The sequence below is a fragment of the Mauremys mutica genome, chromosome 13 (assembly GCF_020497125.1).
Source record: "Mauremys mutica isolate MM-2020 ecotype Southern chromosome 13, ASM2049712v1, whole genome shotgun sequence".
Taxonomy (NCBI): Eukaryota; Metazoa; Chordata; order Testudines; family Geoemydidae; genus Mauremys; species Mauremys mutica.
Genome location: NC_059084.1, coordinates 488,866 through 510,765, shown reverse-complemented (window position 1 = coordinate 510,765; position 21,900 = coordinate 488,866). Strand labels below are relative to the sequence as shown.

Genomic DNA, 21,900 nt, shown 5'->3' with positions numbered 1-21,900 from the left:
TCTAAGCACTACATCCACTGCCCTCTTCTAAGCATTAGCGCTCAATCCCAAAGCAGAGCAGCACCCACTGCGAGTACATCTTGTCCTCCTACTTTTAGTTTGTTTCTGGCATCTGCCTTTGCCATAAAAATACAATAAATAAAATCTAAACATCCATCATGTGCTGCATAACCCACAGACCATCTCCAGGAACCCTGAACTCATAGCCAGAGAGATAATTAGACACGTAAAATGAGATAAAGACCCAAGTTCCTCCCCTGGCCGGCTCGCACTGGGGAATCAGAGGAAACCAACAACTGTACATAAAAATTAATGAATCAGGCAGGATCTGTGTCTCTCGCTCTCCTGGCTGCAAAGGTGCAAGTCTGCCACCGCAGACTGGAAAGACTGTGTACTTCCTGTTGAGAGCCCGGGCTGGGGGACCCCTCTTTGTCAGGGGCCCATTCTACAATGGCATTCTTCTACTAGATCCCTTCACCCTGGTTCTGTTCTGGAACAACAGACCCCGCAATGGCACCAGAGGAATAAACACCCTCCCCACACGACGTCTTTACAAAGCGAGCGCTTGCCCAGGTGGCCATGCTCCTTGGGGGCTGGCTGCGGAAGGGTGCCCAGCAGCGTGCTGGCTGCCAGTGCCCCCAGAAAGTGCTGTCGGAGTCACTGGCCCAGCACCAAGAGCAATCTCTGTAGAGCTGTGTGGGGAGATAACGCAGCCCTTAATTCTGAAGCCATGAAATGCTGCGGCACAATTAATCTCTACTCTGGCCTGCAGGAAGCCAGGATTAGCAACTTGGGGAGGGTCTCCTCTTAGCACCCAGCCGGCAGAGGAATTGTGTCCAGCTCTGCTTGAGGAAATCAGTGCAGATTAACACGCAGTGTCTCCAGCAACGGGATTCTCAGGGCTGTTCCCACCGAGCCCCGTAAGCGAAGGGTCAGCTGCCAAGCCCTCCTCCAGGGAGCTGCACGCAACCACCTCCCATCAAGCCAGGCTGTTGCGCACACGTTGCCCAGCCACAGGCAATTCCCATGCTTGCCCCTGTCACGCTGGTGCCCGTGAGAGACACGAAGCTGCTGGAGGCACCTTCCTGCAGCAATGCAACCAGCTGTAACCTGAGAGAGGCACGTCTGCATCCACAGCCACCCTTAGGGGAGCAGCTAGGACACGGATACAGCCCCAGAGGACAGCAGCAATCTGCGAGGCACAAGCAAGGGAAGCTGCCACTTGGCTGCTGCCTGGCAGCTTCTCCACTTCCCTGCAGCCCACCTGAGCGCGTGCAGGGGGGCACCTGTGAGCATTATCCCTCCTCTGGGGCTCTCTCGCTGATAGAGGGTTTGCTTTACGGGAAGCATCTCCTCTGCGCGGAGCTTGTTCTGATCTGCTCCTGTGCCTCTCCTTGTACACCAATCACTAAACAGTGCTCTAGAAAGTACTGCTAGGCCGGGGCAGACAGTGGGAGGCTGGCACTGCCAGCCGTGGCGAAGCCCAGCTGGGCCTCTGCTCTGCCATGGCCCTCCCCCGCAGCCCGCCATGCACTGCTCGGCCAAGCTGGGCGTGCGCAGCACTGCCGCCGGCTGCGTGGCTGGCCCCGTAGGGTGCTGTGCACCACTGCTGTAAGCCAGGAGGGAGGGTTCTGGCTGGCTGAAGAAAGGGCTAGGACCTGTCTGGGGGGCTCACGCCTGGCAGCTGTTGGCAGAGCTTGTGGTGAGGGGAAGGAGTAAGGAAAATCCTTCCCCCCATGCCCTGGGGCGGGGCTGAGCTCTCTAGCGGCCCAGCCAGTCCCCGCCCCTGGAGCGCTGGCCCAGCTCGGCCCCCTGCCCCAAACACCTGTTCTTCCCACCCGCACTGGCAGCGAGCAGGGATGGGAGAGTCTCCAAAGCACCTGCCCTCAGGCTCCCAGGCGCTCGCCCTTCCCCTAGATCCTCCACTCTGGGGACGTGCCTGGCGTTTAGCGCAGGGACTGCAGCGCGTCTCAGAGCCCAGTTCTGGGCTTAACACGCACACCTCCCTGCCTCTCCCGCCTCCTCCGGCCCTTCCTCTCTCAGCACTCCTGGAAGCCTGCGACCTCCGTTCGCAGCACACTCTGGACTGACGCCGCTGACTATGCCTCTCGCTCTGGCGGCATTTAGCTACAAACGGAAAGCAAACAGGCCCCGCTCAGAACCCACAAGGACCCGGCAGGCTGGAAAGGGACCTGCACACGCCAGTCCAGATGCCAGCCGAGGGTGAATGCATCAGATCCATGCAGAATGCAGAGTGCCCCACGCCCACGGCCCCGAGCCCTCCCCTCCCAGCCCCGTCCTGACTATGACCAGCCCAAAGGATGCACTCGCGATAGCCCAGCTCCTGGCACAGGCTAGTTCCCATCACCTTGCTCCTGCCATGGCAGGGTGGGAGGGAAGGCCCTGCGCAGGTGAGGTCAGGCTCCAGCACAAGGAATCCCTGCAGGACTCTGCCCCGCTATGCAAGAGGCCACCGAGTCCCCCTCCCCACACCCCTTTCCCAGTGTAGTAGCTGCTGCGTTCCACTCAGAGGGGACATGTAGGGGGGACATGGGGGGGGGAAGTGCCCCCGCAGATTGGCCTTCTCTCCGTGTGCCCCCCTCCACCACCACCCCCAGCACGTTCGGCCACTCTCCTGGCAGTCAGTCCGGGATCAGGACGGAGCCGCTTCTACCTGAGAACCTGGCTGGGAGGCAGCAGCGGCCTGCTCCTTGATCAGGGGCAGAGCATGCTGGGTCCGGGCAGGGAGTAGTCCGCTGACCCCCAGCTGCTGGGGACAGAGACCCAGCAAGCTGGAAACGTGCTGGAGGGGGGCAGGGGGAGAGGTGGCTCTGAAAGCAGGGTCCCGCCCCGGGATGGCCTCTTTGGGCACCAGCCACTGAACATGGAGCCACACGGCACACAACGTCCTTCTCCCAGCTTGGACCATTCGAGCTCTCTAAGCTCTTGGCTACTGTGGGCAACCTGGATCGAGCCCCTGAGTACCCCGGCACAGACCTAACAGAGCTTTCTCACACCACCCAGCACTCAGGGAGCCATCACCTGACACACCCTGCCTTGCAAACCAGCACCCAGCCTCCCATCTTCCATTTCTCAGCATGCTAGCCACCGAGCCACCTCAGACACGGCTACCCCCTGCCACTGGGCCGCCAGAGCACAGACAGTGCTGCTCATGCTGACGGACAGCAGCTGATCCCACAGGCCCTGGCATGCTGCTGACCCATCACAGACCTGGCAGGGGCGAGAGCAACCACATTCAGCTGGTTTAGTTCTTCCGGCGAGGCTGATCCCAGGGGCGCAGCACGGTCCATTGCTCCCAGATCTCCACAACATGGAGTCCCTTGAGGGTCAGCCCCCAGCTCCTCATCCTCTTCCTTTTATTGCCACCCACACCATGTCTCAGCTGGCCTGATGCCTGGCGCAGACCAGCCCCCACAAAGGAGCACCTGGCTCTAGGCAAGACGACAGCTGGGCTGGTGGAAGAGGGAGCAGACCTGCATGCTGGCTGCCACGTCAGTTTCAGCCCCTTGCTGATTTTGGATGCCCAAGTAGCTACAGCTGATATAAACATTCCATAGCCCGGCATAGGGCATGCCCGGCATGAAAACACGAACTCCAGACCACCAGCTGATCCAGAATGGCAGCACATCTCAGCAACACAGCCACCGCCCCGAGCACCCAGCGCCTGCTCCCTGCCCATCTCAGCAACACAGCCCCCGCCCCGAGCACCCAGCGCCTGCTCCCTGCCCATCCCAGCAACACAGCCCCCGCCCCGAGCACCCAGCGCCTGCTCCCTGCCCATCCCAGCAACACAGCCCCCGCCCCGAGCACCCAGCGCCTGCTCCCTGCCCATCCCAGCAACACAGCCCCCGCCCCGAGCACCCAGCGCCTGCTCCCTGCCCACCTCAGCAACACAGCCCCCGCCCCGAGCACCCAGCGCCTGCTCCCTGCCCACCTCAGCAACACAGCCCCCGCCCCGAGCACCCAGCGCCTGCTCCCTGCCCATCCCAGCAACACAGCCCCCGCCCCGAGCACCCAGCGCCTGCTCCCTGCCCATCCCAGCAACACAGCCCCCGCCCCGAGCACCCAGCGCCTGCTCCCTGCCCATCCCAACAACACAGCCCCCGCCCCGAGCACCCAGCGCCTGCTCCCTGCCCATCTCAGCAACACAGCCCCCGCCCCGAGCACCCAGCGCCTGCTCCCTGCCCACCTCAGCAACACAGCCCCCGCCCCGAGCACCCAGCGCCTGCTCCCTGCCCACCTCAGCAACACAGCCCCCGCCCCGAGCACCCAGCGCCTGCTCCCTGCCCATCCCAGCAACACAGCCCCCACCCCGAGCACCCAGCGCCTGCTCCCTGCCCACCTCAGCAACACAGCCCCCCGCCCCAAGCACCCAGCGCCTGCTCCCTGCCCACCTCAGCAACACAGCCCCACCCCCGAGCACCCAGCGCCTGCTCCCTGCCCATCCCAGCAACACAGCCCCCGCCCCAAGCACCCAGCGCCTGCTCCCTGCCCACCTCAGCAACACAGCCCCCTCCCCGAGCACCCAGCGCCTGCTCCCTGCCCATCCCAGCAACACAGCCCCCGCCCCAAGCACCCAGCGCCTGCTCCCTGCCCATCCCAGCAACACAGCCCCCGCCCCAAGCACCCAGCGCCTGCTCCCTGCCCACCTCAGCAACACAGCCCCCCCCCCCAAGCACCCAGCTCCTGCTCCCTGCCCACCTCAGCAACACAGCCCCCCGCCCCAAGCACCCAGCGCCTGCTCCCTGCCCAACTCTGCAACACAGCCCCCGCCCCAAGCACCCAGCGCCTGCTCCCTGCCCACCTCAGCAACACAGCCCCCCACCCCAAGCATCCAGCGCCTGCTCCCTGCCCATCCCAGCAACACAGCTCCCGCCCCGAGCACCCAGCGCCTGCTCCCTGCCCACCTCAGCAACACAGCCCCCGCCCCGAGCACCCAGCGCCTGCTCCCTGCCCACCTCAGCAACACAGCCCCCGCCCCGAGCACCTGCTTCCTGCCCACCTCAGCAACACAGCCCCCGCCCCGAGCACCCAGCGCCTGCTCCCTGCCCATCCCAGCAACACAGCCCCCACCCCGAGCACCCAGCGCCTGCTCCCTGCCCACCTCAGCAACACAGCCCCCGCCCTGAGCACCCAGCGCCTGCTCCCTGCCCACCTCAGCAACACAGCCCCCACCCCGAGCACCCAGCGCCTGCTCCCTGCCCATCCCAGCAACACAGCCCCCGCCCCGAGCACCCAGCGCCTGCTCCCTGCCCACCTCAGCAACACAGCCCCCGCCCCGAGTAATGAGCGTCTGCTCCCTGCCCACCTCAGCAACACAGCCCCCGCCCCGAGCACCCAGCGCCTGCTCCCTGCCCACCTCAGCAACACAGCCCCCGCCCCAAGCACCCAGCGCCTGCTCCCTGCCCATCCCAGCAACACAGCCCCCGCCCCGAGTAATGAGCGTCTGCTCCCTGCCCACCTCAGCAACACAGCCCCCACCCCGAGCACCCAGCGCCTGCTCCCTGCCCACCTCAGCAACACAGCCCCCGCCCCGAGCACCCAGCGCCTGCTCCCTGCCCACCTCAGCAACACAGCCCCCGCCCCGAGCACCCAGCTCCTGCTCCCTGCCCATCCCAGCAACACAGCCCCCGCCCCGAGTAATGAGCGTCTGCTCCCTGCCCACCTCAGCAACACAGCCCCCCCCCCCAGCACACAGCGCCTGCTCCCTGCCCATCCCAGCAACACAGCCCCCCGCCCCGAGCACCCAGCGCCTGCTCCCTGCCCATCCCAGCAACACAGCCACCGCCCCGAGCACCCAGCGCCTGCTCCCTGCCCATCCCAGCAACACAGCCCCCAACCCGAGCACCCAGCGCCTGCTCCCTGCCCACCTCAGCAACACAGCCCCCGCCCCGAGCACCCAGCGCCTGCTCCCTGCCCACCTCAGCAACACAGCCCCCGCCCCGAGCACCCAGCGCCTGCTCCCTGCCCATCCCAGCAACACAGCCCCCCATCCCGAGCACCCAGCGCCTGCTCCCTGCCCACCTCAGCAACACAGCCCCCGCCCCGAGCACCCAGCGCCTGCTCCCTGCCCAGCCCCGCAACACAGCCCCGCCCCGAGTAATGAGCGTCTGCTCCCTGCCCACCTCAGCAACACAGCCCCCACCCCGAGCACCCAGCGCCTGCTCCCTGCCCATCCCAGCAACACAGCCCCCACCCCGAGCACCCAGCGCCTGCTCCCTGCCCATCCCAGCAACACAGCCCCCGCCCCGAGCACCCAGCGCCTGCTCCCTGCCCACCTCAGCAACACAGCCCCCGCCCCGAGCACCCAGCGCCTGCTCCCTGCCCACCTCAGCAACACAGCCCCCACCCCGAGCACCCAGCACCTGCTCCCTGCCCATCCCAGCAACACAGCCCCCGACCCGAGCTCCAAGCGCCTGCTCCCTGCCCACCTCAGCAACACAGCACCCGCCCTAAGCACCCAGCGCCTGCTCCCTGCCCATCCCAGCAACACAGCCCCCCACCCCGAGCACCCAGCGCCTGCTCCCTGCCCACCTCAGCAACACAGCCCCCGCCCCGAGCACCCAGCGCCTGCTCCCTGCCCATCCCAGCAACACAGCCCCCGCCCCGAGTAATGAGCGTCTGCTCCCTGCCCACCTCAGCAACACAGCCCCCGCCCCGAGCACCCAGCGCCTGCTCCCTGCCCACCTCAGCAACACAGCCCCCGCCCCAAGCACCCAGCGCCTGCTCCCTGCCCATCCCAGCAACACAGCCCCCACCCCGAGCACCCAGCGCCTGCTCCCTGCCCATCCCAGCAACACAGCCCCCGCCCCGAGCACCCAGCGCCTGCTCCCTGCCCATCTCAGCAACACAGCCACCGCCCCGAGTAATGAGCGTCTGCTCCCTGCCCATCCCAGCAACACAGCCCCCACCCCGAGCACCCAGCGCCTGCTCCCTGCCCATCTCAGCAACACAGCCCCCGCCCCGAGCACCCAGCTCCTGCTCCCCGCCCCCCTCAGCAACACAGCCCCCGCCCCGAGCACCCAGCTCCTGCTCCCTGCCCATCCCAGCAACACAGCCCCCGCCCCGAGTAATGAGCGTCTGCTCTCTGCCCACCTCAGCAACACAGCCCCCGCCCCAAGCACCCAGCGCCTGCTCCCTGCCCATCCCAGCAACACAGCCCCCCGCCCCGAGCACCCAGCGCCTGCTCCCTGCCCATCCCAGCAACACAGCCCCCGCCCCGAGCACCCAGCGCCTGCTCCCTGCCCATCCCAGCAACACAGCCCCCCATCCCGAGCACCCAGCGCCTGCTCCCTGCCCACCTCAGCAACACAGCCCGCGCCCCGAGCACCCAGCGCCTGCTCCCTGCTCATCCCAGCAACACAGCCCCCCACCCCGAGCACCCAGCGCCTGCTCCCTGCCCATCCCAGCAACACAGCCCCCACCCCGAGCACCCAGCACCTGCTCCCTGCCCACCTCAGCAACACAGCCCCCACCCCGAGCACCCAGCGCCTGCTCCCTGCCCACCTCAGCAACACAGCCCCCACCCCAAGCACCCAGCGCCTGCTCCCTGCCCACCTCAGCAACACAGTCCCCACCCCGAGCACCCAGCGCCTGCTCCCTGCCCATCCCAGCAACACAGCCCCTGCCCCGAGCACCCAGCGCCTGCTCCCTGCCCATCCCAGCAACACAGCCCCCGCCCCAAGCACCCAGTGCCTGCTCCCTGCCCATCCCAGCAACACAGCCCCCCCCCCGAGCACCCAGCGCCTGCTCCCTGCCCATCCCAGCAACACAGCCCCCGCCCCAAGCACCCAGCGCCTGCTCCCTGCCCACCTCAGCAACACAGCCCCCGCCCCGAGCACCCAGCGCCTGCTCCCTGCCCACCCCCGCAACACAGCCCCCGCCCCGAGCACCCAGCGCCTGCTCCCTGCCCATCCCAGCAACACAGCCCCCGCCCCGAGCACCCAGCGCCTGCTCCCTGCCCATCCCAGCAACACAGCCCCCCACCCCAAGCACCCAGCGCCTGCTCCCTGCCCACCTCAGCAACACAGCCCCCCACCCCGAGTAATGAGCGTCTGCTCCCTGCCCACCTCAGCAACACAGCCCCCCACCCCGAGTAATGAGCGTCTGCTCCCTGTCCACCTCAGCAATGCAGCCCCCTCTCCCACTCCCCACCCTGAGGGCCCAGCACCTGCTCCCGGTCCTGCCTTGCTGCAGAATTTCATCTCGCAGTCTCGTCGACATAATCATCACAGCTTTGTGTGGAAAAGGCCCATGCTACCTGATTGGCCTCCCTTTTCTACCTAGCCAAGACCTCCCATACCAGCCCCAGGAACCATCTGCCCCAAGCGGGAGACTCCTGGGACCGACCTACAGCAGGGTCTCAGCTGCCGGCCCTGCCTGCTGTGACGGCTGCACTCCCAGGGCACTGTGCATCAATCCTGAGTGGCAGCACCACAGTCACAGCTGGGCAGGGAAGAAGGGAGATGAAATCTAATGTCCTGATTCAGGGAGCAGAAGGAAGCTTCGGCCAGGAGCAGGGCTGCCACTGGCCCAACAGAGCTGTGAGGTTCTCAGGTGTATGGAAGAAAGAGACAGAGTCTGGCAGAGACACACTGAGAGCATCTTCTTCATCACAGCTCAAAACAGCCCTGGCACCTAATGAGAAAGGCAGAACGAAAGTCTCTGTAACGGTGGTGACAAAGTGCCCCTTCCCTGGCAGGGACCGCCACGGTCCACCCTCTTGGCTAGTCTCAAGGCCTGCTGCTGAACTCCATGGTCCCATGAACAACGGGCATGGCAGGCACTTCATGGCTACCCCAAGTCTTTCCCCACACTGCATCCATTCACAAGCTACAATTCTGGCCCCAAATAGCAGCCGAGGCCTCTGGCTCTCCACTCTGGTCACACAGGGCAGAGGGTCGGCCCAGACAGGGTCTGGCCCCTTTAACTGCTTGCAGAGCTGCACTTTGGTTTTTCATGTGAAATTCTCTGGTCAGCCCCAGAACAGCTGTGGATTATTCTCACTCTCTAAGACAGAGATGGAGACTGTGTCCTGAAGGCAGAATTTACTGGGCAGAGCTGTCTACAGACGTGGCACTCACATGGCCCAGGCCTGGGCACAGCAGCAGCCACCACCAAGATTTTTTAAATGATAAAATTTTCAGCGTTCTCTCTTCTTGCTCCAACAGGTGAAGCGGCTAGTGCCTCCCAGGAGCAAGTGGGCGGCATGTCAGGGAAGGAAACAAACCCCAGTGCTGAAAGATTATCGGAGCAGAAACAAGCCTCCTGCATCCCCAAGAATGGCCTGTTTTGGTAGAATGCAGAGCCCGGCCCAGAGGGAATTTCACTGCAGACTCAGAACTCTTGCTCCTGCGGCCACACGCAGGCAGGAACTAACCCAGCTGCAGATGGATCTCGCAATGAAATGCTACAAAACAGAGCAGCCTACGGAGGGCGCTTAGAGAAAGACTTCTACAGGACAGGTCCATGGGGGTGGGGGACAGCCTCCAGCCAGGCATGGGGTCCGGGCGCCCTGGGCATGCAGACAGGCACAGAAGAGGGGAAAGTTTGCCCCAAAGCAGCATGGGAGCCCCATGAACATGCCCCTGCCCCAGGAGCAGAGAGCACTCAGGACACTCACTCTCTGAAAAAGATTCCAGAGTCTGCAGTGTGTCCTCAGCCCAGAGATCCCAGCGCTGAGCTAGGGTCTGTGTCCACTCTGCTCCAGCGTGCAGAGCCCTGGATCCTGGTTGCTCCCAGCCAAAGAGCTTCCAGACAAGCTCCAATGTTCTGAGCACTTTCTATTAAAAATTCAGAGCCACCTGTTGCATGGCCTGTAAACACTGATTGCACCCTGAACAAATCCCTTTTCTCCGCTTCCAGTGGGGAGATTAAACAATTTCTCTTGGCAATAATCACTTCTGCAGCCAGCTGACTTTGGGCTAAAGGCAGGGCCTGACCCCAAGCTTTGTCTGCACAGCCAAATCGTCTCTAATCTGGCCTGATGAGACTTGCTGCTACCCAGGGAAATGGGGGAGGGAAACATGGTCCCTGAGTCACAGGATGCCTATTTCACCAGGGTCTCTTTGCCATGGGCTGATCCTGCAAGGTACCGCGCACATGTGCACAGCCTCTGATGATGCCAGGATTGGGCCCTTGGACTCTGGCTTTGTGGGATTTGTCTTTGGCCTGGGGGCAGCAGGCAGTTGTTAATCAGCCCTAGGGGAGCTTGGAAAGGGAGCCCAAAACTGAGCTGATTTTATCATTTGCTAATTCCCATGGTTCCCAGACACCTGGCTGGTTCCCCACAGGGTCTGTCCTGCCTTCTCAGCACACCCCAGGCCTCTTCACCAGGGATTTGCCTCTGCCCAAAGTGCAGAGCTGCACCTGCAGTAGGGCCTTGCTCGCAGGCTGGGGCTAGAGCTGCTGAGAGGTTTGAGTCAGTGCAGAACGGCCCTTCCATCCCCTGTTCTCAAGAGCATCTCAGCAAAGAGTTTCTCTGTGAGAGGCAGCGCATGGTAGTGGGACTGCTGCAGGGTCTGCTGGCTGGTCCCCAGGGCACTGGAGACTGGTCAGGAATGGGATCCATTCACACTTACCCCTGGTGTGCGGGTCTCAGCCCCTTGTCCCAGAGATGGCAGGGAAAGCAGCAGAAGTGGCTTTATAAGTAACAACGCTCTGCTCCGTGCCATCTGCCTTACCCTCCTCTGCCCATGATGTGATGATTGCAGCCGCTGCCCACCCCAACGAGGCGCAGACACTGGGGCCTGCCAGCCTGCAGCATTCCATCACATTTTTTTCATCCATGTGCAGAATGAATTTTCTTATGTGCACCATATTGAGGTAATGTGCGGATGTGCACCACCAGTAGAAACAAAAAACCTAGATAAAATATATATTTTTAAAAAGTTACTATAGGGATAATTACTCCAGCCAGGGCAAGTTGGGCATTTTAGAACTCACTACTCAAAGAATTAAATTTAAGTGTAAGAGAGAAATCAAAATTTTGAAACGCACAGACCAGTCAAAAAACTAAAACACCACACTTTGAAAGAAGTATCAAGTAAGAACAACAATGATACAAGTATGTGTTGGGAGGTGAGTGTGAAAGACAGTGAGCGAGTGTGCGTATGCGAGACAGACACACCGTGTGTGTGTGAGAGAGAGAGAGAGAGAGTGTAACACGCGCTGTCCCCTTAAGTACGCTGCCCTTTTAAGTAGATTGGCACTCAGCAGTCTGAAGCCTGTGTGTTCAGACACAGCAACAGCTGCCAGCAAGCTCCCTCCGTCCTGAGCCCTGTCATGTGTGTCCCCTCTCCCGCTCTGTGGAGATGGGGTACAGGGGTGGGGGACACCCTGACATCAGCGCGCGTGCACACAGCAAGCAGGAGGTCCTGGGAGCAGCTGGCAAGGGGCTCCAAAGCAGAGGGCAGGAGAAGTGTGGGCAGGGACACCTGAAGTACGTGGCACTTGATAACCTGCTGGGTGGCCACCCGGCCTCACAGCTTAGAGGGAACTTAGGCTCCTAGCAGAGACAGCAAGTGGCCCTGTTCAGAGCTGCGAGAACTCAGCGCACCCTTAGCAGCAGCAGCCTCAGCACTCACCCAACTATGCAGGTCCTGTTGTCTGTATCGGCAAGACCTGTTTTGGACTGTGTTCCTGTCATCTAAATAAACCTTCTGTTTACTGGCTGGCTGAGAGTCCTGGTGAATCGCAGGTAGCCAGGGATGCAGGGCCTTGTCTCCCCCACACTCCGTGACACCCCACACTCCAGTTATCCGGCTCCCTGTGCAGTGCCCAGGGCAGAGCTGCTCCCCCATAATCCCCCCAACCTCCCCCCAAGTGCAGTGCCCCGGGTGGAGCTGCTCCCCCATAAACACCTCCCCAAGTGCAGTGCCCCGGTGGAGCTGCTCCCCCATAAACACCTCCCCAAGTGCAGTGCCCCAGGTGGAGCTGCTTCCCAGTGTCACTGGCTTGGCAGAAGCAGGACCCAACACTGTTGCCGGTGGTGTAGCACACGGGACGGTTGTCTCTCCAGTACCTGAGCCCTATGTATAGCTCTTGGAAGGAAGCCGGGGTGCTGGATGGCCTGGGGCCTAGGGGCATCATCATCAGCTCTCTGTGGCTGTCTGGATGGACTCTCCAGATCTCTGCCCCAGCTGCTGTGGGGGACTTTGTGCAGCTGTGCTGGCCGCCTCTGCCACACGGGGAGCTCTCCCCTCTCCTGGTAGCTGAGGGTCAGCTGGGACATAAGGCCAACACTGCTGCAGCAGAGCTCAGTTCTGCTCTCCAGCGCAGGGTGGCTGCAGACGAGGAGGAAGCACCTGCCCTGACATTTCAGAGTTTTGGCCTTGGGGCCCAGAATGGTTTCCCCACAGTCTTTGCTTCCCTTTGGGGCTGGCCAGGCTGCTGGAGGCCCCACGGTGAAGGGGGAGCCACGAGGAAGCCAGCTCACACTCACTAATTTGGGGCTGCCGTGGGTCGGCAGGACAGAGGCTGTCAGTCAGCGCTGGCTCCTGGCTGTCAGGTCCCCGCCTCCGGAGCGACACAGCAGAGGCACGTCCAACACTGCTCCAAACACTTCTCTTTACTTTTCACTTCTGAGGATTTTAATTTGCAGGAATTGCCTCCTTTCATGTTCTGAAACCGAGTTTCTTTCTCCTTCTGATCTCCAATTTTGCACAGACACTGTCTCCTTTGATACGTCTTGTTCACATCAGCCTGTGATCAGGCAGCTCCGTAATTGTTAGTGATTTTCAAAGCATGGGGCTCCTGGTCTAACACCCAGAGTTGAGAATACCGCCCTTTTTAAACGTTGCTCAGGCAAACTACGTTAATTTCATTGCTTCTCCCTTTTGAGAAGGAGGGAGCGAGTCTCCCCTCGCTGCCGGCATCCTGCCTTCCATTTGTACAGGAGCCCGGGTCTGTGACTGATGGTGTTCTTGGCCAAAGGAGGAGAGGGTTCCTGACAGGGGCTGAAACCACGTGTCCGGAGGAATTCAGTCAGCAGCAGCCTCTCTGGTGTAATGATTTCTGCACATCTGTACATGTGCTGGAGGCCATCACAGGGCTCTGAATGAGCAGAGCATCCAGGAAACACAGCAAGAGACTGACCCTCCGGCTTCCTGCCAGGCCCTAGGGAGAGCCCTTCCCTTGCTGCACTTAACTCCTTGGGCGCTCACAGGAACCAGGCCTGGGCCCCTTTCCAGGGCACTGCCTGTCACACCCCCAGATGGGAAAACCTGCTGGAGCCCGACCTGTGCCACATGATCCCTGCGCTGCCAGCCTCCTCGGGGGCTCTTCCCGCTCTCCTGCCTTCTCCTCAGTTCTGCTCACTGCTGGTCCTCTCACTCTCTCCTTCCTTTGCTCCTGTCACTCTCCCCTTTTCATCCCCTGCCTTACCATTTGATGTCGGGCAGGCTTGGGCAGGCCCTGTCTTTTGCCTTGAGGCGCCTTTGGAGAGCAGAGATTTGCAGTGCCACTGCCTGGGATACCTCCCCTCTCACAGCCTGCCAACCCCAAGCCTGCTGCCCACCTCAGTCAACCCAGGCCCCTGGCCCGACGCAGACAGGGAGCAGCACGATACCCAGAAAGCGGGAAAAGGGTGAATGGATTCTAGGGCTCAGCAGAATGCACTACCAGCGTGAAGTAGGGACAAAGGGCAGAGGCCCTGCTGCTGCCCCATTGCACGTCCCCACCCCCACCTTACATCCAACACTCAGTACAGCACAATAACCACCTGCCCAGTGCGACACTATCCTGCCCTCTCCCCACGCTCGGGGAAACCTCCCCGCACAGACCCTGCTCTGGTGCACGGCATTCCAGACCCGACAACGTGCTACCACAGGAGCGGAGGCAGTGTGGTTGTGAGGTGCTAGGCCTCACTTAGGAAACGACAGGGATGAGTTTACACGTCTGAGCCAATCAGCTGAAGTTTTCTTCCATTACGGAACAATTGTACTTAGTTCAACACCACTGCCGGCCCCTGCTCAGCGGGCGCTTGTGACCAGAGCTGCTGAGAGAGGGGCTGCAGGTCAGGGCTGTGGGGTGGGTAGGAATGGAACAGGATGGGGGCTCGGATCAAGACTGATATGCAGTAGCAGAGCTGGGGGAGGGGTGCCAGGGCAGCACAGATATAGCGGGGGATGCTGCAGGTCCAGCAGGTCAGGACCAGCACAGCTGGGGGATGGGACTTGGCACTGCAACAGCAGGGGGGCTGCAGATCAGGACTGTGTGGGGAGCCCAGAATGGAAAGGCAGGAGGACCATGGGTTGGGACTGAGGGACATGAACAGACCAACACAGGAGAAATTTGCACTAGTGAACACACTAGTGCACAATGAACAGGCCCTGAGCAACAGAGCAGTTCAGGGGGACAGAGGCTATGGGCCCATTTCTGTGTTCCACAGGCATCAGTGGGAGTTCTGCCTGAGTGAGGAGTGCAGGATGGGGCCCTGCAGAGGAAATAATCATTCTGCCCTCTCCTGGCTTCGTTCTAAGTTCCCAGGGTACATGGACCTCCCAGGTGGGGAGGCCATGCAAACACAATGCCAGACGCAGGCTCCACCCCCACACTCCAGTGCAAGGCAGAGCCTCCTGCTCACTGGAACAAGGAAGCATGGACAAGGACTCTAGGGACCCTGCCTCTTCCAGTGGCCGCTCATCTCCACTCATCTCAGCTGCACACCTGCACCAGCGCACCCAGACCTGCCAGGCCAGCAGCGCCAGGGAGCGGCTGGCCACACAGCAGCTAGACAGGACCAGAGAGAGTGAGCCAACAATCTGCAAGGTGCTGGGCAGAGGCGAGGAAGAGATGCCCTAGTCTCCAGCAGCAGCACCTTCCAGGGGCCATTACATTCGCTTCTTGGAGCCCAGGGACAGCCAGGTTCATGGAAACTAAACACTGCAGGGGCTGAGCCTGCAAGGGAAGGTGGGCACCCAACCTGGTACCACCAGCCCCTGCCCAGTGAGCCTGTCATTACAGGGGGACAGGTAAGGCAGTAATGATCCCACGGCCTCCAGGCGTTAAGACAATAGCTTAGCTAAACTAATCAAGGCAAAAGCCTTAGCATACGTAGGTAACCAAGAGTAACCCTAGAGGATAGGGCATCGCAAGGTAACATGCTGCAAGGACCCAGCTGCTGACAGGTTCCCACAAGGGGCAGGTTTATCCCAGCCTGGGATAGTTTTAGTTAGAGACATTGGCAGATGTCCGAGCACACGAGTGCCATGGGAGCTAATGGGTATATATGCTAATGAACTTGAGGTAAAGAGATTAATAACCTATGGGAGAAGAACACCCCAGCATTAGTACAGTGAGGAACTACAAATACAGGGAAGGGGCTGAGCCCCTCCTGAATACGTATTAGGCCTGGCAGCGTCACTAGAACATATTATAACAGCTGTATCCCACCCACGTGCCTGGGATGACGCCCACTGGGGATGGTGCTGATGGTGAGGAGAACTAACACGTCAGGTTGCTCTGCAAGGGCCGGCTCAGCTCGTTCTGTGCTATCTCTGCCTTTCTGGCTGGGCTTGAAACTTTGCTAACAATGTTAATAAAAGTGTGAGTGTTGCGACCGTGTATGTCAGGGTTCCCAATTAAACAGGAATTCTAGTAATACTGCCCCAATCAAACCTCCGAGTGTTAACTGGGCATTTTTAAGTAATCAATATAATTAATAGACCAGGCAACAGCAGCCAGGCACTAGCAGATGGGGGAGGTGGAATCCCAGGGGTAGGGGGAGCTGGGCACGTAGGTGCCACAGACACAGCCAGAGGCAAGGAGACATGGCGATAAATATCAGTCTCGATATGATCCTAACCAGCAGCAGACCCGGCCTCAAGCAAGGCCTGGGGCCTCCTCCCCAGTGCCTGAGAGCAACAGAGACCGGCCTGTGTGGAGGAAAGCTGAAGCAGAACTGGGGAAACCTCAGATGGGGAAGCAGGGGGTTAGCACCCAGCTCAGCCCACTCCCATTGCACAGGCTCACGGGAAGCCCACGTGCTCCTCCAGCTGGCCATCAGCACTGAGGATTTACTCAAATGTTTCCCTAAACTACCTTATTTATTTTCCCCCTTGGCTCCAATCGCGGCTGGAATCCCTGGATTTATGACAAGTGATTCTGTGCTGGGCAAGACTCTAGTTTGACAGCTCAGGGTAATGGACGGAAGCAGGGGCTGCCAGCTCCTTGCCCCCATCACCTTGTGCTCAGCGCGGGTGCAGGGCACCTACCTATGGGGGACAGCTCGGCCACGCTGCCGATGTAGGGCCCCTCCAGGAAACGGGGCTCGCTATCGTTGATGTCCTGCACCTTGATGATGAACTCAGACTCAGGCTCCAGCAGCTGGTTGGTCTGGCGGTCCCGGGCCTGTGCCCGCAGCGTGTAGAACGTCTTCTGCTCCCGGTCCAGGCGCTCAGTGGCATGGATGTCGCCTGTGACCTCGTCAATGAGGAAGATGGTTCCTGCACCCTCCCCGGAGATGGTGTACTTGATGGACCCGTCCCCCTCATCCGAGTCCGAGTGGATCTGCAGAGGAAGGACAGAGGGTGAGGGTTGGTGCTAAGAGAGAGCAACTGAACTGGCGGGAGCCACAGCCGCCACGCTTGCTGCGAGAGCCAAGTCAGTGAGGAGACCCCGGCAAGAGAGGAGCAGTAGCTGGGCCCATGGAGTGGGAGGGGCTAGAGCAGGAGTCTGGGTGGGGAGGGCAGGCAGAGCAGGGACCCGGTGGCTGCATGGTTTTCACTGCCAAGAGTTAGTCCATATCAGCCTGTCCCTCTTGGAAGGGAACAGCAAGCGATGCACTTGTCCTGGGCTGGGACCCGGAAGACCTGGGTTCAATTCGCAGCTCTGCCACTGCTTTGCTGTGTGACCTTGGGCCTGTCACCAGATCTCTGCTCTGCTCCCTTCTAACACAGAACTGAGAGAATAATTCTGTGCAGCTCAGACCCCCCGTCACATGGGCCAGAGCAGCCCCCAAAGACAGAGTGATTGACAGTACAGGAGGTACAACTGGAACAAAGCCACCCCAAAGCTTGTGAGGCTCAGACATCCACATGGGCGGCATCAAGTCACTGCATGCAGCTCTGTGATGTGTGTAAACACCAGCTCACTGCCCTTCCAAACCCAAGCCAGCTGCCCTGCTACTCTGGTGTGCACGCTCTGGCTCTCGAAACCAACGGCTGCCAGCCCTCCCACACGGTGACAGCTTCATGCCCACCCAGCATCCTGGCAGCGATATGAACCCTGAATTCAGCACCAGAAACAGCCCCCCAGGAAAGCAGCTTGCGTAGCCAAGAATTTCCTCTTCGTTTTCTAATTAAGATGCTATTTGGAATGAGGGAGCGAAAGGGTAAACAGCAGCTCCCTTTGCCCTGCAGCCGCCTGGAATCCAGGCCAGGCGTCCGGAGATAATTTTATTGGTGGCATTAAACTGAGTTATGAGGTTTTTACAATCCAGCCACTTATGAGAAATCTATTAACAGTAACTGGACAGGCAGAATGCATCTCTGAGGAGAGCAGCGCGGGCATTAATTGGGGCAATCCATAATGGACAGGCCCCCAGAAAGGTTTCATCAGATGCATTCATTTACTCCCCACAATTTCTGCTGAGAATCAGCAAAGTTGCCAAAAAAAGAGCTGTCCATTAATCGGCTAATGAAATATGAAAATGTTTATGGGCCATTCAATCTTCCAAACTGCAGTTCTATAATCCACCTTAAAGACATACAGTTCCACCAGCAAGAATTTATACCAGGACCTGCTTCTTTTTATGATGCCTTCATTATATTTATCTTGTTAGATACAATTTATATATTTATTTATTTCATGAATAAGATGCCCACACATTGGACAATTCAATGTACTTTACATGCTATTCATATACTATCGTCTATGTCAAATACACACTCCCACCCTGCATTGCCAGGAAACATACTCACCTGCCCAGCATCACCCAGAAGATACACCCACCTGCCCAGCATTGCCTGGGAAATACACCTGGCCAAACAACATCACGCAGGAAATACAGCCACCTGCTTGGTATCGCCTAGGAATTACCCCTGCGTGACTGGCAATACCTGGAAAATACACCCCTGCCAAGCCAACAGATACACCTGTTTTCTCAGCTATCCCTAGGAAACACCCACTCACCTGGCCCCACTTGAGAAACACACCCAGACACCCCTTTGCGGCTGGGTGCCCTAACAGCAGGGTTCTGGCCCCACATTCCCTCTCAGGTCCCTAATGGCTCCATGTCGGGTTTGCTTGACTCAGTAACACCCATCATTGGGGCTGGTTCATTGCAAAACTCTTGTGCAAACAGTCGCTAACAGAAATCCCCAGACAGCCCACTGATCACTCCAGTGCACATTGTCCTTACAATCCCATGACAGACAGTCCATCGACGTAGAACATACCACACTCCGACACCTTCCACCCCACCCGGGTCTTCATTGGTCCTCTCCTGTCCTGCCACCAGAGCCACACCAGAGCCCCTCCAGCTCAAGTGCAACCCCGCTCTTCCTAACAGGAGGCCCCACAGCCTCTCCGCTGGAAGGGCAAACTCACCTTCCCTCACTCCCCCAGTTCTGCCATCCTCTCACCTCAGACTGGCCAGAGGTTCTCTTGGCCCTCAGCCCTCTTCGGCCCTCTGGCTCCAGCTCTCCTTCATGGAGACCTCCGAGGGTTAGCCCATCTGCTGTTCCCATCTACAGCCCTCTCCAGTCCCGGGCCCGCCAGCTTGGATGTCAGTAGGCAACTCCCACTGCTGGGAGGGAGTTGCCTACTGACATCCTTTGGTCCTCTCCTGCCCTGCCCCCTCCAGCCCTAGCACTCCAGCGTCTGGAGGTCAGCCAGCAAACCCCTCTGCTGCTCTTCAGCTTTCACCCCAGAAGTCAGCGTCACGTCGCTCCTCCCTCTGACTCTCCCTGATCCTTTCTAGCTCCAGGCGCTCCACACCCTCTCAACTGGCTTCATTTAAAGAGGCCAGCCACCCTGGTACATACACTTTCGGTTGCCTGGGCAGTCTCCCTGCCCTGCGGGAATTGCAGCCGTAAGGTAGTCACCCAGCTGGCTTGCATAGGAACGACCCTGCCTGCTCTGCATCACATCCTTCTGCCTCATGTCAACTCTTCCCAGAGACTGAAACACCACAGCAGGGGCTGTATCTGTTCCATAAAGTGCAGTGGCCACATACACAAATGTGCATTTCTCTGCTCATAACAACAGCAACAAGATTCATGATGGTGGAATCTCCATCCTTAGAGGTTTTTAAAGCCCGGCTTGACAAAGTCCTGGCTGGGATGATTTAGTTGGGGATTGATCCTGCTTTGAGCAGGGGGTTGGACTAGAACCTCCTGAGGTCCCTTCCAACCCTGAGATTCTATTATTCTAATTATCAGCCAGGAGATAAACCTGCCCGTCCAGCCCCTTTGCCCAGCAAACAGTCCAAACTAGCAGCATATCCCTGCTTCACATTTGCTTAACACTGACTCTGCTCAGAGCAGATGTCAGCAGCCCTGAAACCTGGAAAGCCAGGAAGAAAAACAGAACCCACACTCCGGGGGCTGGAAAGATAGATTTACAAGGGAAGATTAATGAGCTAAATCTGCATCACTTGGCTAAACAACAACTAACGGGGGAGCAGGATAACTGTCTGTAGGTGTATGAGGGGAGACAGCAAGGAGGGATGGAGAAGGAGCAGGGGGTGCTTTGGGTGTGAAAGTGAGTCTGCATTTACATCCCTAACCTGGTGTACAATCACCATGATTGTATGCACCAGCATAGGGCTTGGGCACGCACAAGACCAGTCGGACGCCAGAGCAGTTCTGAAACTTGGGCCAAAATACGGACATGCAGGTTTTTAAAGCACAAAAATGCAGCCATCTGATTTCTCGGGCTGTCTCTCGGAGATGCCAGTCAGTGAACTTGGTGCATAGCACTAACATGGGCTCTGAGCTGGACACCTGCAGCAGCTGCCCCCAGATCATTTGCCCTATGGGGTATGTCTACACTGCAATTACACACCTGTGGCTGACCCTGTCAGCTGACTCAGGCCCGGGGCTAATTGCAGTGTAGGCGTTTGGTCCTAGGCTGGAGCCTGGGATCTGGGACCGATTAAACAGCCCTGTGGCCCAAACCCCACAAACTCATGTTAGCTGACGGGCCAGGCGCAGGTGTTTAATCGCAGTGTAGACATACCCATGCTGCATTTGGCTTCTTACAGTCCATTTCAATGTTGGGATGGATTTTGGTGACCCGTCCTGTTCACAGGTGTGAGGGGTGAATGGTACCAATGTGGAGGCAGGTTTGGGTAAGCATCTTCTGCATAGCTCTACCAGTGCACCCTAGCCCTACCACCGGCTCCTATGGCATTCCCAGAGCCCCTCACATCCTGCAAACCTCCTCCATATGAAGCTGCAGCACCCCCAGCTGTGCAGCCTGGTCCCCCACCCACTCACCCAGAGTTCTGCCAAGGCACCACAGTCCCTGTCTTTGCCCCCACTCCCACCCCAGCTCTGCCATGATACACACTGTTGCTCGATCCTGGCCTGCCTCCCTTGCCACCGCAGCCCCACCAGCACCGAAACCAAATATGGTGACAAGCTGCAGGGTGGCTCTGGCGAATGGTGCCACAGGGAAAAACGCCTCACCTTGTGCTGTGGCCAGTGCACACCCGCCCCAAAAGTCCCCAGTCCTCCAGAGACCCCACTGGCCTGGCTCCCATCTCAGCAGTGCCAGGTAAATTGGAAGTCAATGGAGTTACTCCAGACTTACACTGGGGTGAGATCAGAATACGCATCTGCAGCATAAACCCCTGAAACCTGCCCCTTCCTGGGGCAACAGGCCTCTCTGCGCTTCATCCCAACTTCTAGGCACGCTGGGAGCAGGTGAATCCAGGGCAAACGTAATCCCAGCATCTCCAGAGCACAGCTGGGAGGCTTTCTCTCACCAGCCCATGATCTAAAACAAAGCAGCAGCTGTGGAGCAGGGTGCAATGATCCCTTCCCTCCTGGGCATCCTCTTCACCCAGGATGGGGGAAGGAAGCCCCACATTCAGCCATGGAGTCGCCCCTTATTCCTGGTGATGAGGTGTTTCTGGGCAATGCCTCTTGGAAAAGATGAAAATCTTTCATCTGTTCAGATTGTTAAAAAGGGGAATTATTTCCCGGCTCTAAAGGGCTAACACTGGGATTTTACAAGGCCATTAATTACCGCCTACTAATTAAATCAAAATTAAATGTGAACAGAGGTGCATTTTCCTTATTAAAAATGATTAAAAAGAAAGCACAGATACACAAATAAAAACTACTTTGGGATTGAAAAATAAAGAAAATCAAATAAAAACTGGCCACAATGAAGGCATGCTCTGTGTTTGCTCCAGCTCATAAAGCCTTAGTTCATCAATTTTCTTTAAATATTAGCAACTTAATTAAATCTGCTTTTTTCCCTTTAATCCCCTCTTCTATCTAAAATAGATCTGTCCACATGCAGAAGTTTGTAACTAGTGCTGACCCCATAATTCTATTTAAAAAACCCAAAGAAATCCACATCAAACTGACAGAAGCCTCGGGGGAAATTACAGTTCAGAAAAAGGATTAGCAAGAGAATCCAGATTGTACGGAAATGTTATTGGCCCTCAGAGGAGCACATGTAGGGGTGCGAGAGGCTGGCCAAGCCTTTCCCAGCAGGTGGCACTGCTGGGAACTGGGTAGGTGCCTCACATAGGGGGAGCTCCCAGCAGCTCCCATACCTGCCTGTCTCCACCACACATTCTTCAGGGAGAAACGCAGGAACACTGACCACAGGAGGCTCACAGCTACTCCATAAAGGAACCGTGCTATGGAGCAGTTAAAACACCAGGAGCAGGAAGAGATCGTAACTGGTTTCATTCTGCCC

At 58.9% G+C, this 21,900-nt stretch overlaps 1 protein-coding gene across 8 annotated transcripts in view; it reads right to left on the bottom strand.

Moving 5' to 3' along the window:
- Nucleotides 1-21,900, bottom strand: part of CDH22 (cadherin 22) — a 162,327-nt gene that overhangs the window by 129,878 nt on the left and 10,549 nt on the right. For all 8 annotated transcript variants that reach the window (XM_044984596.1, XM_044984591.1, XM_044984589.1 and 5 more), the window contains one exon: nucleotides 16,236-16,530. In XM_044984596.1, coding sequence (XP_044840531.1) covers nucleotides 16,236-16,530 — 295 coding nt within the window. The remainder of the gene's footprint in view (nucleotides 1-16,235; nucleotides 16,531-21,900) is intronic.